The sequence below is a fragment of the Esox lucius genome, chromosome 17 (genome assembly GCF_011004845.1).
Source record: "Esox lucius isolate fEsoLuc1 chromosome 17, fEsoLuc1.pri, whole genome shotgun sequence".
In the NCBI taxonomy this organism is placed as follows: domain Eukaryota; kingdom Metazoa; phylum Chordata; class Actinopteri; order Esociformes; family Esocidae; genus Esox; species Esox lucius.
Window position 1 is genome coordinate 36,440,211 of NC_047585.1, and position 12,755 is coordinate 36,452,965.

The window sequence follows — 12,755 nt, forward strand, 5'->3', positions numbered from 1 at the left end:
TTTCAAGTCAGGTGGGATGGCTGATGGTTGGTCGTGTTCCAACAGCCAGAAGATGTGAAGATATGTGTCAGGAAGTGGTAGATACACAAACACGCAGTTATGAACTTTTAATAAAACCTGAACCAAAGCACAGCAACATGGCCTGTTATCTGCACTCCCTGCAGTTGAGTTTCTGCAGTTGCAGTGCAGTCGGTTGCTGTCCTCTGGTGGTCGATTAAGCAATAAGCCTTGAGGGGGGCTGTTATATGGCTAATATACCAAGACTAATGTCTGTTCGTAGGCGTACTGACCATATACACCCAAAGGGAGTTATTACTATTATATGCCATAGACACCTTACTAGGCCCTCACACACAACTCCGGACTTGAAGCCAGTTCCACTCCATTTTTTCTTTGCAACCCTTAATTGGTGAGTTATTTAGACCTGGAACACCAGGTGGCTGCAATTAATGATGACGTAGAAGATAAAAACCAGCAGGCTCCGGACCTTGTAGGTTAAGAGTTTAAAACCCTTAATATTGGGCTTTGTAGACCATGGCGTTCAGCCAATCATCCTTCAAGGTTTGTACCACCCAGTTTATAATCACAAAATGAGACACGAGGCAGTGTGGTTTGTGGCCAGTGTGCCATTGTTTAGAACTGTTCTCAGTCAGGGGATGTGGAATTGTGTGCCATGATTAAGAGCTGTTCTCAGTCACAGCATGTGGAATTCTGTGCCATGGTTAAGAGCTGTTCTCAGTCACAGCATGTGGAATTCTGTGCCATGGTTAAGAGCTGTTCTCAGTCACAGCATGTGGAATTCTGTGCCATGGTTAAGAGCTGTTCTCAGTCACAGCATGTGGAATTCTGTGCCATGGTTATCCCCAATGTTGCCCTGGGTGACATTATAGTGTTCCCTTGGTTACAGACAGGTGACACCAGTGAGTTGCAGGTCTGTCAGTGAAGGGCAGGATGTGGGTGTTTTCTGAGAGGTCTGTGTGCCGTACACAAGCAAACAATCACATACACGCGAACACAGAGGAGGAGTAAAATACACTGAGCGGAGGCAGTCATGGAGTTGAGAGCTGAACTGCTGAAGTCCATCTGGTATGCCTTCACCTCTTTGGATGTGGAGAAAAGCGGGAAGGTGTCCAAGTCCCAGCTAAAGGTGAGAGGTCATGGGTCAATGTATGGGTCAAAGAGCAGGAGTTATCCAGTGAGTCTCTCTGCACCTCCGATGTAATTTTGTGTGTGATAGTTTTACACATCATTCGTTTTCTTCGTCAAATGTTCCTTTTTAAGGAAAACTTTTTGTTATCACTGGCATTAGAGTCATAATAATATTGACATTGATTATTATTGTTATTAGTTTAGTTTATGGACCTGATTTAGTCAGGTCAACGTCATTGCATTTAACCTTTTATTTTAAACAGTCTCTGTCAGCTCAGCTATTTCTTTCACTTGTTGTGTGTCTGTGGATGTGGTTGCTTCCTGCTCTGTATTCTTACTGGTTACTTCATGATGTTGACATTTGATCACTTTATAACAGCACAGGCCTTGTGTTTACCATCAAGCTGTACACCCCCCTTCCTTACATTTACAATAACATACACAGGACTGTAACTGGGGTCATTCCAGGGATTGTGTTTGGGCCGCTACCACTGAAATGAAGACGTCCGCCATCTGTTATTGGGATAAACATATGTCTACCTTCAGTCACCTGGCTGGCTTGTGGTGTGTTATTGCACTGGTGTTTGGGTAAATGTAAAATGTAATCGTAAAAAGGATACTAGCAGCAGAAGTGAGCATGTAACAACAACGTGTGTGTGTGTGGTCAGTCATGTGTTAGGCCGGTGATGCTCTGTGAAATAGTGTGTATGATCAGGATCATGACTAATCCCAGTCACACTGAGAGGCTTGGACTCTGATTCCCAGCCAACACTGTGACGATGTGGTCAGTAGACCTCTGTTTCAACATCTCTGCTCCAGATCATGACCGGGTGCCTGGTGGTCAGTAGGCATCAAATGTAAAATAGGGGGAAAACGTTGGGGATCCCTGGCTGGAGGCTCCAAACCCTGGAAATCCTAATGTTTCCCATTGGATGACAATCTTTAAGAGTTTTTGCAGATTACTCTGTCCTTGTCTTGACTTGTCTCAACCTGTACACTGGGTTGATATGTTGTAGGTTTTGTCTCATAATGTGTACACTGGGTTGATATGTTGTACGAGTTGTCTCATAACCTGTACACTGGGTTGATATGTTGTACGAGTTGTCTCATAACCTGTACACTGGGTTGATATGTTGTATGGGTTGTCTCAACGTGTACACTGGGTTGATATGTTGTAAGGGTTGTCTCATAACATGTACACTGGGTTGATATGTTGTATGGGTTGTCTCAACGTGTACACTGGGTTGATATGTTGTATGGGTTGTCTCAACGTGTACACTGGGTTGATATGTTGTATGGGTTGTCTCAACATGTACACTGGGTTGATATGTTGTAAGGGTTGTCTCAACGTGTACACTGGGTTGATATGTTGTACAGGTTGTCTCAACGTGTACACTGGGTTGATATGTTGTACAGGTTGTCTCAACGTGTACACTGGGTTGATATGTTGTACAGGTTGTCTCAACGTGTACACTGGGTTGATATGTTGTACAGGTTGTCTCAACATGAACACTGGGTTGATATGTTGTATGGGTTGTCTCAACATGAACACTGGGTTGATATGTTGCATGGTTTTTCTCAACATGAACACTGGGTTGATATGTTGTATGGGTTGTCTCATAACGTGTACACTGGGTTGATATGTTGTATGGGTTGTCTCATAACATGAACACTGGGTTGATATGTTGCATGGGTTTTCTCAACATGAACACTGGGTTGATATGTTGTATGGGTTGTCTCATAACGTGTACACTGGGTTGATATGTTGTATGGGTTGTCTCATAACGTGTACACTGGGTTGATATGTTGTATGGGTTGTCTCATAACCTGTACACTGGGTTGATATGTTGTACGGGTTGTCTCATAACCTGTACACTGGGTTGATATGTTGTACAGGTTGTCTCAACATGAACACTGGGTTGATATGTTGTATGGGTTGTCTCATAACCTGTACACTGGGTTGATATGTTGTAGGTGTTGTCTCATAACCTGTCCACTGGGTTGATATGTTGTACAGGTTGTCTCAACATGAACACTGGGTTGATATGTTGTATGGGTTGTCTCATAACGTGTACACTGGGTTGATATGTTGTAGGTGTTGTCTCATAACCTGTACACTGCGCTAAACATTCGACATGACCCGGTGGCTCTAGAGGACCACTTCAGAGATGATGATGACGGGCCGGTGTCCAACCAGGGCTACATGCCCTACCTCAACAAATTCATTCTGGACAAGGTACTATATAGACACACACACAGTCTCTCTTTCACACCCACACACTCCCACTAAACATCCTCTCTTTTTCTGACACTAGGTGGTTGAGGGGACGTTTGATAAGGAGAATGTAGATTCGTTCTGTTGGACTCTTTGTGCCAAAAAGAACTACAGGCCTAAAAATGATGTGGGTGTTCTGTCAGATAGAGATGCCTTCCATCTTTGGTGTCTTTTTAACTTCCTGTCTGAAGACAAATATCCCCTGGTTCTAGCCCCAGAGGAGGTATGTTCTCTGCCTACAATGAACAATAAACATGATTTGTCAAATTGTGCATTAAATGTCTCAGTTAACGATCTGTCCTTTCATTTTCCTATATTCATTCTCTATGGCCCCTCTCAGGTGGAATACCTCCTGAAGAAAATCTGCTCCGCTATCAGTGTGGAGTTGAGCTGTGTGGACATTGAGGAGTTGATTTCCAAAGAAGCTGTGCAGCAAAGTGGCATCACAGTATGGGCCTTCCTGGACTTTGTCAACACTGGGAGGCTGACCAAAGGGGTGGAGAAGGAATCTGTTACCATGGCAATTGAGAAGGTCTACAGGGAGATCGTAGGCAATATCATAAAAGAGGTGCTCATTAACATAAAGAACATTAGAAATGTTTGTTTTACTGTGCGTGTAATACCTCTACCGTGTTCATATAATTCTTCATGTGTAACTTTGTGAGGACCTGTATGCTTGTCCTCAGGGATATGTGTGGAAGAAGGGACACCTGCGGAGAAACTGGAACGAGCGCTGGTTTTCCCTCAGGCCCAGCACAATGCATTACTATGTCAGTGAGGACCAGAAGGAGTGCAAAGGCTGCATTGAGCTGGACCAGAACTGCTGTGTGGAGGTATAATACACTGGATCAGGGTTTATATATGATGGATGGAGGTGAAATGGGTCTAGGATTTACTGTGTCTAGAACCAGGCCATGGTTTTAATGAGAACAGAGCTGGGCTAACAGAGGGAGAAAGGGCCTCAGTTGTTTCTTGGTGTCTTCTCTTGTAATCTCTTTCTCAAAACCCATTGGATATCAGAGGTCTCTCCCCTCTAAAGGTTTTTAAGGGGGTTGGGGGGGGGGGGCAAGAAAATGCAATTGAAGTTCTTCAAATGTTCATAGGACAACACAGTTGAATTAATTGGAAGGACCCCATTGTTGACAGTGATCATGCAAAATATCAAACATTGAAACTGAGATATTTTATTGTTTCTTGAAAAATACGTGCCCACATTGAATTTGATGCCAGCAAGATGTTTCAGAAAAGTTGGGACGGGCAACCAAAGACTAGGAAACTTGTGTAAGGCAAAAAACTTGGTTCAACATCTCACAACTAATTAGGTTAAATGGCAACAGGTCAGTAACATGACTGGGTATAGAAGAGCACCCCACATAGGGTGAGACTATCAGAAGTGACGATGGGGGAGGGGTTCACCACCCTGTGAAAGACAGCACGGGCAAATAGTGCAACGATTTACATAAAATTGCAAAGAGTTTGGGAACCTCTTCATCTAAGGTACCTAATATCATTAAAAGATTCCGAGAATCTGGGGAAAATCTCTGTACACAAGGGACAAGACCGAAAACCAATATTGGATGGCCATGAACATCAGGCCCTCAAGTGACACTCCATTAAAAACGGACATGATTCTGTAGTGGAAATCACAGCATGGGCTCAGGAACACCATTTGTCTGTGAACCATTGTCTGTGAACACAGTATGTCACTGTATCCACAAATGCAAGTTGAAACTCTATCATGCAGAGGAGAAACCATATAAAAACAAGATCCAGAAACACTGCCACCCTCTCTGGGCCTGGGCTTATTTAAGATGGGCTGTGGTGAAATGGGAAACTGTCCTAGAGGTCAAAATTAGAAATTGTTTCTGAGTACCATGGACACCATCCAGCTTGTTATCAGCACCCAGTTCAAAAGCCAGCATCTGTGATGGTATGGGGGTGCACGTGGCATAGGTGACCTGCACATCTTTGAAGGCACCATTAATGCTGAACAACATATACAGGCTTTGGAGCAACATGTGTTGCCATCCAGATGCCATCTTTTTCAGGGAAGGCCTGGCTTATTTCAGCAAGACAATGCTCATATTACAATAGCATGGCTCCATAGTAAAAGAGTCCGGGTGCTTAACTGGTCTGCCTGCAGTCCAGACCTGTCCCCTGTTGAAAACATTTGGTGCATTATAAAATAAAAAATACGACAAAGGAGACCCCGAACTGTTGAGCAGCTGAAATCCTACATCAAGCAAGAATGTGAATACATTTAACTTTCAAAACTATAGCAATTGTTCTCTTAAGTTCCCAAACGCTTACAGAGTATTGTTAAAAGAAGAGGTGTTGCAACACAGTGGTAAACATGACCCTGTCCCAACTTTTTTGAAACATGTTGCTGGCATCAAATTCAAAAGGGGTATGTATTTTGCTCAGTTTCAACATTTGATGTGTTGTCTTTGTACTATTCTCAGTAAAATATAGGGGTAAATGATTTGCACATCATTGCCTTCTGTTTTCATTTGCATTTTACACAGCATCACAACTTTTTGGGAAACAGGGTTGTAACCCTGGAGTGTGTATGATTCATGCATTATAACCCTGGGGTGTGTATGATTCATGCATTATAACCCTGGGGTGTGTATGATTCATGCATTATAACCCTGGGGTGTGTATGATTCTTGCTTTATAACTCTGGGGTGTGTATGATTCATGTATTATAACCCTGCGGTGTGTATGATTCATGCTTTATAACCCTGGGGTGTGTATGATTCATGCTTTATAACCCTGGGGTGTGTATGATTCATGCTTTATAACCCTGGGGTGTGTATGATTCATGCTTTATAACCCTGGGGTGTGTATGATTCTTGCTTTATAACTCTGGGGTGTGTATGATTCATGTATTATAACCCTGCGGTGTGTATGATTCATGCTTTATAACCCTGGGGTGTGTATGATTCATGCATTATAACCCTGGGGTGTGTATGATTCATGCATTATAACCCTGGGGTGTGTATGATTCATGCATTATAACCCTGCGGTGTGTATGATTCATGCATTATAACCCTGGGGTGTGTATGATTCATGCTTTATAACCCTGGGGTGTGTATGATTCATGCTTTATAACCCTGGGGTGTGTATGATTCATGCATTATAACCCTGGGGTGTGTATGATTCATGCATTATAACCCTGGGGTGTGTATGATTCATGCATTATAACCCTGGGGTGTGTATGATTCATGCATTATAACCCTGGGGTGTGTATGATTCATGCATTATAACCCTGGGGTGTGTATGATTCATGCTTTATAACCCTGGGGTGTGTATGATTCATGCATTATAACCCTGGGGTGTGTATGCTTCATGCAGTTATAGTTTGTGTGGCATTGCTTTGACAGGTGCTTCCAGAGAGGGAGGGCAAGAGGTGCATGTTCTGTGTGAAGACTCTAAGTAAGACCTACGAGATGAGTGCCCCCGACACCAAACAGAGACAGGAGTGGACAACAGGTCAGAGGTTATACCATCTATACATGATTCACACCTTGTTCCTTATTAACACAAAACTGGAGCGGACAACAAGTGCTCTATTTTGGAGTGATGTTCAACCAGCTAAAATCTATTTGCATTATTTGATACGCCAAACCAGCATTTTGTCTTATCTAGCTCGGCCTTACGAGCTCTCTTAATGTTCACACATACTCAACAAGCTGTTCCTGCAGCAATCCAGACCGCGATCCGCCTGTGCGTGGAAGGGAAGAACTCCCTGCATAAGGACCTAAAGCTGCGACGCAGGGAGCAGAGGGAGGAGAGAGAGAGGAGGCGCATCGCCAAGGAGGAGGAGGAGCAACGTCTTCACCTCATCCATGAGGAGAGGGAGCGACAGCTGGTCGAGTTGGAGCTCTTGCAGGTGTGTGTTTATGGTTGTACTAATTTACCAAGTATGGATGAGAATTAAATTTGATGTCACACAGCAAGTGAGACAAAGAGACAAAACGATAGACAGACATAAGTACTAAGATTATGAAAAAAAAAGAACTTTGCATAGCTGTATTGAAACAATAATGCACTAAGGGCTGTAGTATATCACCAATATACCATGGCTAAGAGATGCTTAGTCATGATGCAACACAGAGTGCCTGGAGTCAACTATTAGAAAATACATCCCATTATTGCTATCTGGATACCAACATAATTTGTAAAACAGTGAAATAAAAAGGATGTCATGCCCAAGGTATACCATCTGATTTACCTCCTGGTTTATACTTTTTAAATCTGTGTTCAGGAGGCCCAGAGGCAGGCTCAGGCAGCTCTGCAAAAGGAGGAGCAGAAAAGGAGGCAGCAACATGAAGAGCTGCAGAATACCCTACAGGAGCAGCTACAACTGGCTGAAGAGGTGAGGGGTGTATGGAGAAATGAGTTGGTGGAGATAAGTGGAGGATTGTAAGATAAAAGCAGCTTAAATGAGAGCCTGCATATATATATTCAATGATATGCTTATCTTTTTATCAATCCAATTTATTGCAAAACTAGCTAACTAGTTGAGAAAATGACAACAATGGGTCAGAGGAGGATCTTAATATGAGAGGAGGTCCCAGCTGAGATTTGTGTTCCTCTTTTTGTCCCCTATCTTTATGGCCTCGTCATGGTATGATTGTGTTCTGTGTGCCAGGCTCGGGCTAGCATGCAGGTAGAAATGGCTATGAAGGAGGTGGAGACGGAACGCCAGAGAAGGAGAATCAGGGAGCTGGAGGACATGCAGCTCCGCCTGGAGGAGGCGCTGCACCAGGAGATCAGAGCTAGGCAGGACGAGGAGTCCTATCGCCTTGCACAGGCCAGGTAAAACACAGATTGACCTCCAGAAGCATTCAATGGTGACTTTGCGTTGTATTCCGGTACTTCATTTGAAATCATGTAACGACTATTGCGTCAAAGTGCAAACTGCCAGCTTCCAAAGGAGAATAACGACAAATATCTGCACTTGGACAGGTTGGTCTGTCTAAATTCATAAATCATCGAAGTAATTGTTGGACTGTCTCTCAATGCACATAACGCTCACGCAGGATGAACAGGACAGAGGTCGCGTGAGCGCAGAGTCATCTAGTTCTCTCCCCACACTAAGGCAGGTTGATAGAACTCTCTGAAATAAACACATTTCCATATGTAATGTACATTTCATGTAATAACAAATTCATCGCTATGTCAGGAACTTAGACAAACTGCAAGTATTTGTTGTTATTCCCCCGCATGTTTTTTATCCATAACGGACGAACCGTTAAGACGTTACAGCACATGTAGTCCTGTTATTACAAAGAGGAAAGAAAACACTGGTGACCTTAGCAATGTCAAACAACCTGTTGAATTAAAGAAGACCTCTGAAGTAGAAGACCTAAGAATGATCACACTGAAAAAAAACATAACAGCCTGACAGACGGAGAAACACTCAAGGTGTCAGATGTTTTAAAGTCTATCAAACGCAGATGAGTATACCAACAGAACTTCAGACAGTACACCACAATATGCTAACCACAAGCAAGCCTGTAGAGCATGAACACATCTGGCTCAACTTATGTGTGTGAGATTATTCCTATCTTGTACCAGACTAATGGAAAGGAGAAAATGTGGATAAAATAACTGACCATGACCCGATATATACCATTCCATCTTTGAAACATGGCGGAGGTAGTGTTATGTCATGGGTATGCGGTATAAGTCTGCATTGTCTTCATTGATTAAGTGAATGCTGACAGCAACTGCAAGATGGAAGCTTTTTTGGTCAGACACAACTAAATGTCTCTGTAACCTGATGGGACACTTCATCATGACGCGAGGATAATGACCCTTAACACACAGCCATAGCTACCAGTATGTTTTACAGGGCCCAAAAATTGAAAAGTCAATCCCCCGATAAGAATCCAGTTGAAGATGCCTTTCAGACACCAAAGACAAACAGCCCTGAAACAAGCAAAAACTGCAGTTGGCTGTCTGGCAGAGAATCAGCAGGGAAAATACCTAGCATCAACTGATGGGTGGCAGGCTTCAGACAATTATTGCATGCGAACAGTATACATCAGGGGGAGGTTTCTGCCACAGCTTATGGCTCCGTATCGGTTTCCGTTGTTGTCAGTCTGTCGCCACAAAGTCTCTCTTTAAACGGACCAGGTCCCTTCAGAACTGATCACTTCAACCTGGAAGTGGTTTCATTGAAACCAATGTATTATCTAGAGACAGTGTTTTGTTTTTATAGATGACTGAAATTATTTATAGATCAACTGAAGTGATTTTTATTTTTTTTACTTACCTGTTATGTTCATCTAACACACACACACACACTCTCAACGGATTTTGTCAGAAGACATGTTCTCAGAGAGACACCTACCATTTCCTGCCATATCTTCATTGTACTTCATTGTGGTTTAGTCTCATTTCTCAGGAAATTAACATCACACAGTGTGAACATATTATTTTGACTGCTCAGAAAAGCTCATGACTGTTCTATAATCCTGCTCTCTGATTGGTCTAATCATACTAAAATAATCTCTCTGAATGGTCCCTTCATATGGGCTCCATCCTAACCCTGCTATGTGATTGGTTATTTCATATTGACATTGTCATTACCCCGCTCTCTGGTTTGTCCTTGAAAACACAATAATAACTCCCCTCTCTGACTGATCCTTCAAAATGAATCATAATCCTGCTATATGATTGGTCCCTTCGTAATGACATTGTCATAACTCTGCACTGTGATTTGTCAATAGATGATGACATTGTCATAACTCTGCTCATGGACTGGACTTTAAAATGCAATCCACTATATGCTCTCTGATCATCCCTAATAATTAACTTATAAATTCCATACCACGAGGAAAGGAAATCGGGACACAAACTGTAGTTTTAGAATACACATTAAATAAAATGGTTTTTAGACCCATACTTTTCCTCGATAAGGTTTGAAGTGTGGTTGGAACCCTGCATAAGTGTAACTGTCCTTCTCACTCCTGATCTCAAGGCTACTGGTTGAGGAGGAGGAGAAGATGAAAGCCCTGCTTGCCCTCCAGGAGGAACAGGAGCAATACATCCAGAAGACCCAAAAAGAGAAGCTGGAGCTTAGACAGGAGATGGAAACCAAGTCCCAGGCTTTGGAGGAGGCCCAACACCAGCTGGAGAAGGTCCGAGCCAACCGGCATAGAATGGACCAGGACATTGCAGTGAGTGCAGTGAATTATGTACCAAACCAATGTAGGCTAAATTCAACTTTTAATTCAGAAACATTTTACAGATCATGCTTACTTTTCCATGCTGGGCCTGCAAGGGAAAGACTATCTAGAGACAGTGACTATATAATAGCTACTTAACATTAAGGCCAGCCCATGTCTGGTTAATGACCTCTGTTGCACAAGCGCTTCTTCTGCGAAAGCTCATGGAACATGTATAATGTGTGGGAGTTGAAAGTACCAGGGGCAAAAGATGCATGACGGCAAAGATTTGTTCAGAGTCGATGTGAATGTAGACTGATGTCGGAGCTCGATGCTGACCTTTTTTACAAGAAGCATGCATGTGTCTAAGTAGAGAAGTTCACGCACATGCAGAACTTTAGGAGGCTCTGAGCTTCTGCCCAGTTGTCCCACAGAGGCTCAACAGAGCCAATCGCAAACGTTTAATTGTTAACTAAACCGCTGCACTATTCTGCTCCTAAAACCTTTCACACCTCCCTGCATCTAGACAAACTTTGAATATGTTAATATGTACATCGACTGTACATTAGCTGAGGTACATACACACCACTCGTGTCTCATATGCGCACCACTCGTGTCTCATATGCGCACCACTCGTGTCTCATATGCGCACCACTCGTGTCTCATATGCGCACCACTCGTGTCTCATATGCGCACCACTCGTGTCTCATATGCTCACCACTCGTGTCTCATATGCTCACCACTCGTTGTATATAATTGTATGTGAACCTTGTCTGCATTTTGTGTATTCTGTCCCATGTGTTGTCTACCACTAACAGCATCATTACACCAGTGACACCAATAATGAGCAGTAGTTGCTCTGTTTGTGTCAGTTTGTAACGCAACCATGTCCACAACTCCCACTGTGTGGTTTTTACTAGAGTGGGTGGACTATAGCTTGAATAATGTCGCAGAGAATCGTTTTTTCATTTTTTTTTTTTTTAAACCAATGTGTCTACACAAATTCCACACCGTCCTTCATAATGTGACATCACGTAAACTTGACCCCCCCCCCCCCCCCCCTTACTCTCATCCCCATTCACATCCCTCTCTCATGTTCTCAACCATCCTTCCCTTTCTCATTTGTTTCTTGTACATCTCTCATCAACCTCCCTCTCTGTGGTCACAGACAGCCCAAAGAAAGCTGAGACAAGCCAGCACCAGCGTCAAACACTGGAACGTACAGATGAACAGGCTGATGCATCCTATTGGACCAGGGGGTGAGTGTGGGAAAATTCACTGTGCTTAAAGCCGAGCATTACCAGACACCTGTGTCAAATACATTGTTGTCTTTCGCTCTCCTTTCGTTTTTCGATCCCCCCCCTCCCCCGATTCCCCAGAACGAAGGTCCTCGCTGCCGACGGTGCGCGTACCCTCCCTACGAGACCCGGGCCTGCATTTGTACCACCAGAGGAGTGAGGAGAGAGAGAAAAAAAGGTTGAGTGAGCAAGGGAAGACAGAGGAAAATAATAGAGATGAAGGAGGGATAGTCAGTGGGAGAGAGGAGAGGCGCCCCTCTCATGCCTCCAATGGTGACATGGACTGTACCTGATCCTCGACAACCAGCTAACAACATTAATGTAAATACCATCAAATCACCAGACATCACCTCCAGTTTACTTATGTTCACATCCAGTTTAGTTTTTTGCCTGAAAGATAATGTGAGTTTTCTCTTGCTATTCTCTCTTTTCCTTTTAATTCTTTGTCAATTACTATTACAGGGAAAATGTTGCTAAAATAATGCTAATCATTTTTGGTGCTTTTATGCGAGGAAAGTCTTCAACCACAAGCCATGATTAATTCTATTTTCTATCATTCTCTCACTGAAAAGAAACACTCCAAATCAAAAGAGTAGCCATGTCATTCATAATGTTTGTAATGAAACGACCTGATTCAAAATAAATTTCAGGACAGCCTTGACGATGACTTTTTGTCCAATTTTACATTATCCTAAACTGAATAAATGGAAAACTATTACTATAATTAATGTCATGTCCGTTTTAATTATTGTCATGTCCATTGTAGATTTCATACCATTTATCTTTCACCAAACAATGGTGCTGACATGGAGAATCCTGCAAAACGTGTACTCGACCTCCACATCACACATG

At 43.0% G+C, this 12,755-nt stretch overlaps 1 protein-coding gene across 2 annotated transcripts; it reads left to right on the top strand.

Annotated features, from left to right (window-relative positions):
• Window positions 1-463: 463 nt before the first annotated feature.
• On the top strand, window positions 464-12,607 carry def6b (DEF6 guanine nucleotide exchange factor b). Of its 2 annotated transcripts, XM_010880920.3 has the most exons (13): window positions 472-561; window positions 908-1,147; window positions 3,245-3,385; window positions 3,465-3,647; window positions 3,765-3,992; window positions 4,111-4,257; window positions 6,811-6,919; window positions 7,132-7,319; window positions 7,695-7,805; window positions 8,082-8,248; window positions 10,419-10,617; window positions 11,774-11,864; window positions 11,985-12,607. In XM_010880920.3, the coding sequence occupies exons 2-13, from the start codon at window positions 1,052-1,054 to the stop codon at window positions 12,194-12,196; spliced, it is 1,872 nt and encodes a 623-aa protein (XP_010879222.1). In that variant the 5' UTR covers window positions 472-561; window positions 908-1,051; the 3' UTR covers window positions 12,197-12,607. The 2 variants fall into 2 exon arrangements, with proteins under 2 accessions (XP_010879223.1, XP_010879222.1); XM_010880921.3 differs by lacking the exon at window positions 908-1,147 and having other exon boundaries at window positions 464-561.
• Window positions 12,608-12,755: the final 148 nt, after the last annotated feature.

Bases quoted from the DNA above. Each gene is read 5' to 3' on its own strand.
- def6b (XM_010880920.3), top strand. From the start codon at position 1,052: ATGGAGTTGAGAGCTGAACTGCTGAAGTCCATCTGGTATGCCTTCACC. The intron at 7,320-7,694 runs GTGTGTGTTTAT...ATCTGTGTTCAG, and splicing joins TCGAGTTGGAGCTCTTGCAG to GAGGCCCAGAGGCAGGCTCA. The intron at 8,249-10,418 runs GTAAAACACAGA...CCTGATCTCAAG, and splicing joins TATCGCCTTGCACAGGCCAG to GCTACTGGTTGAGGAGGAGG.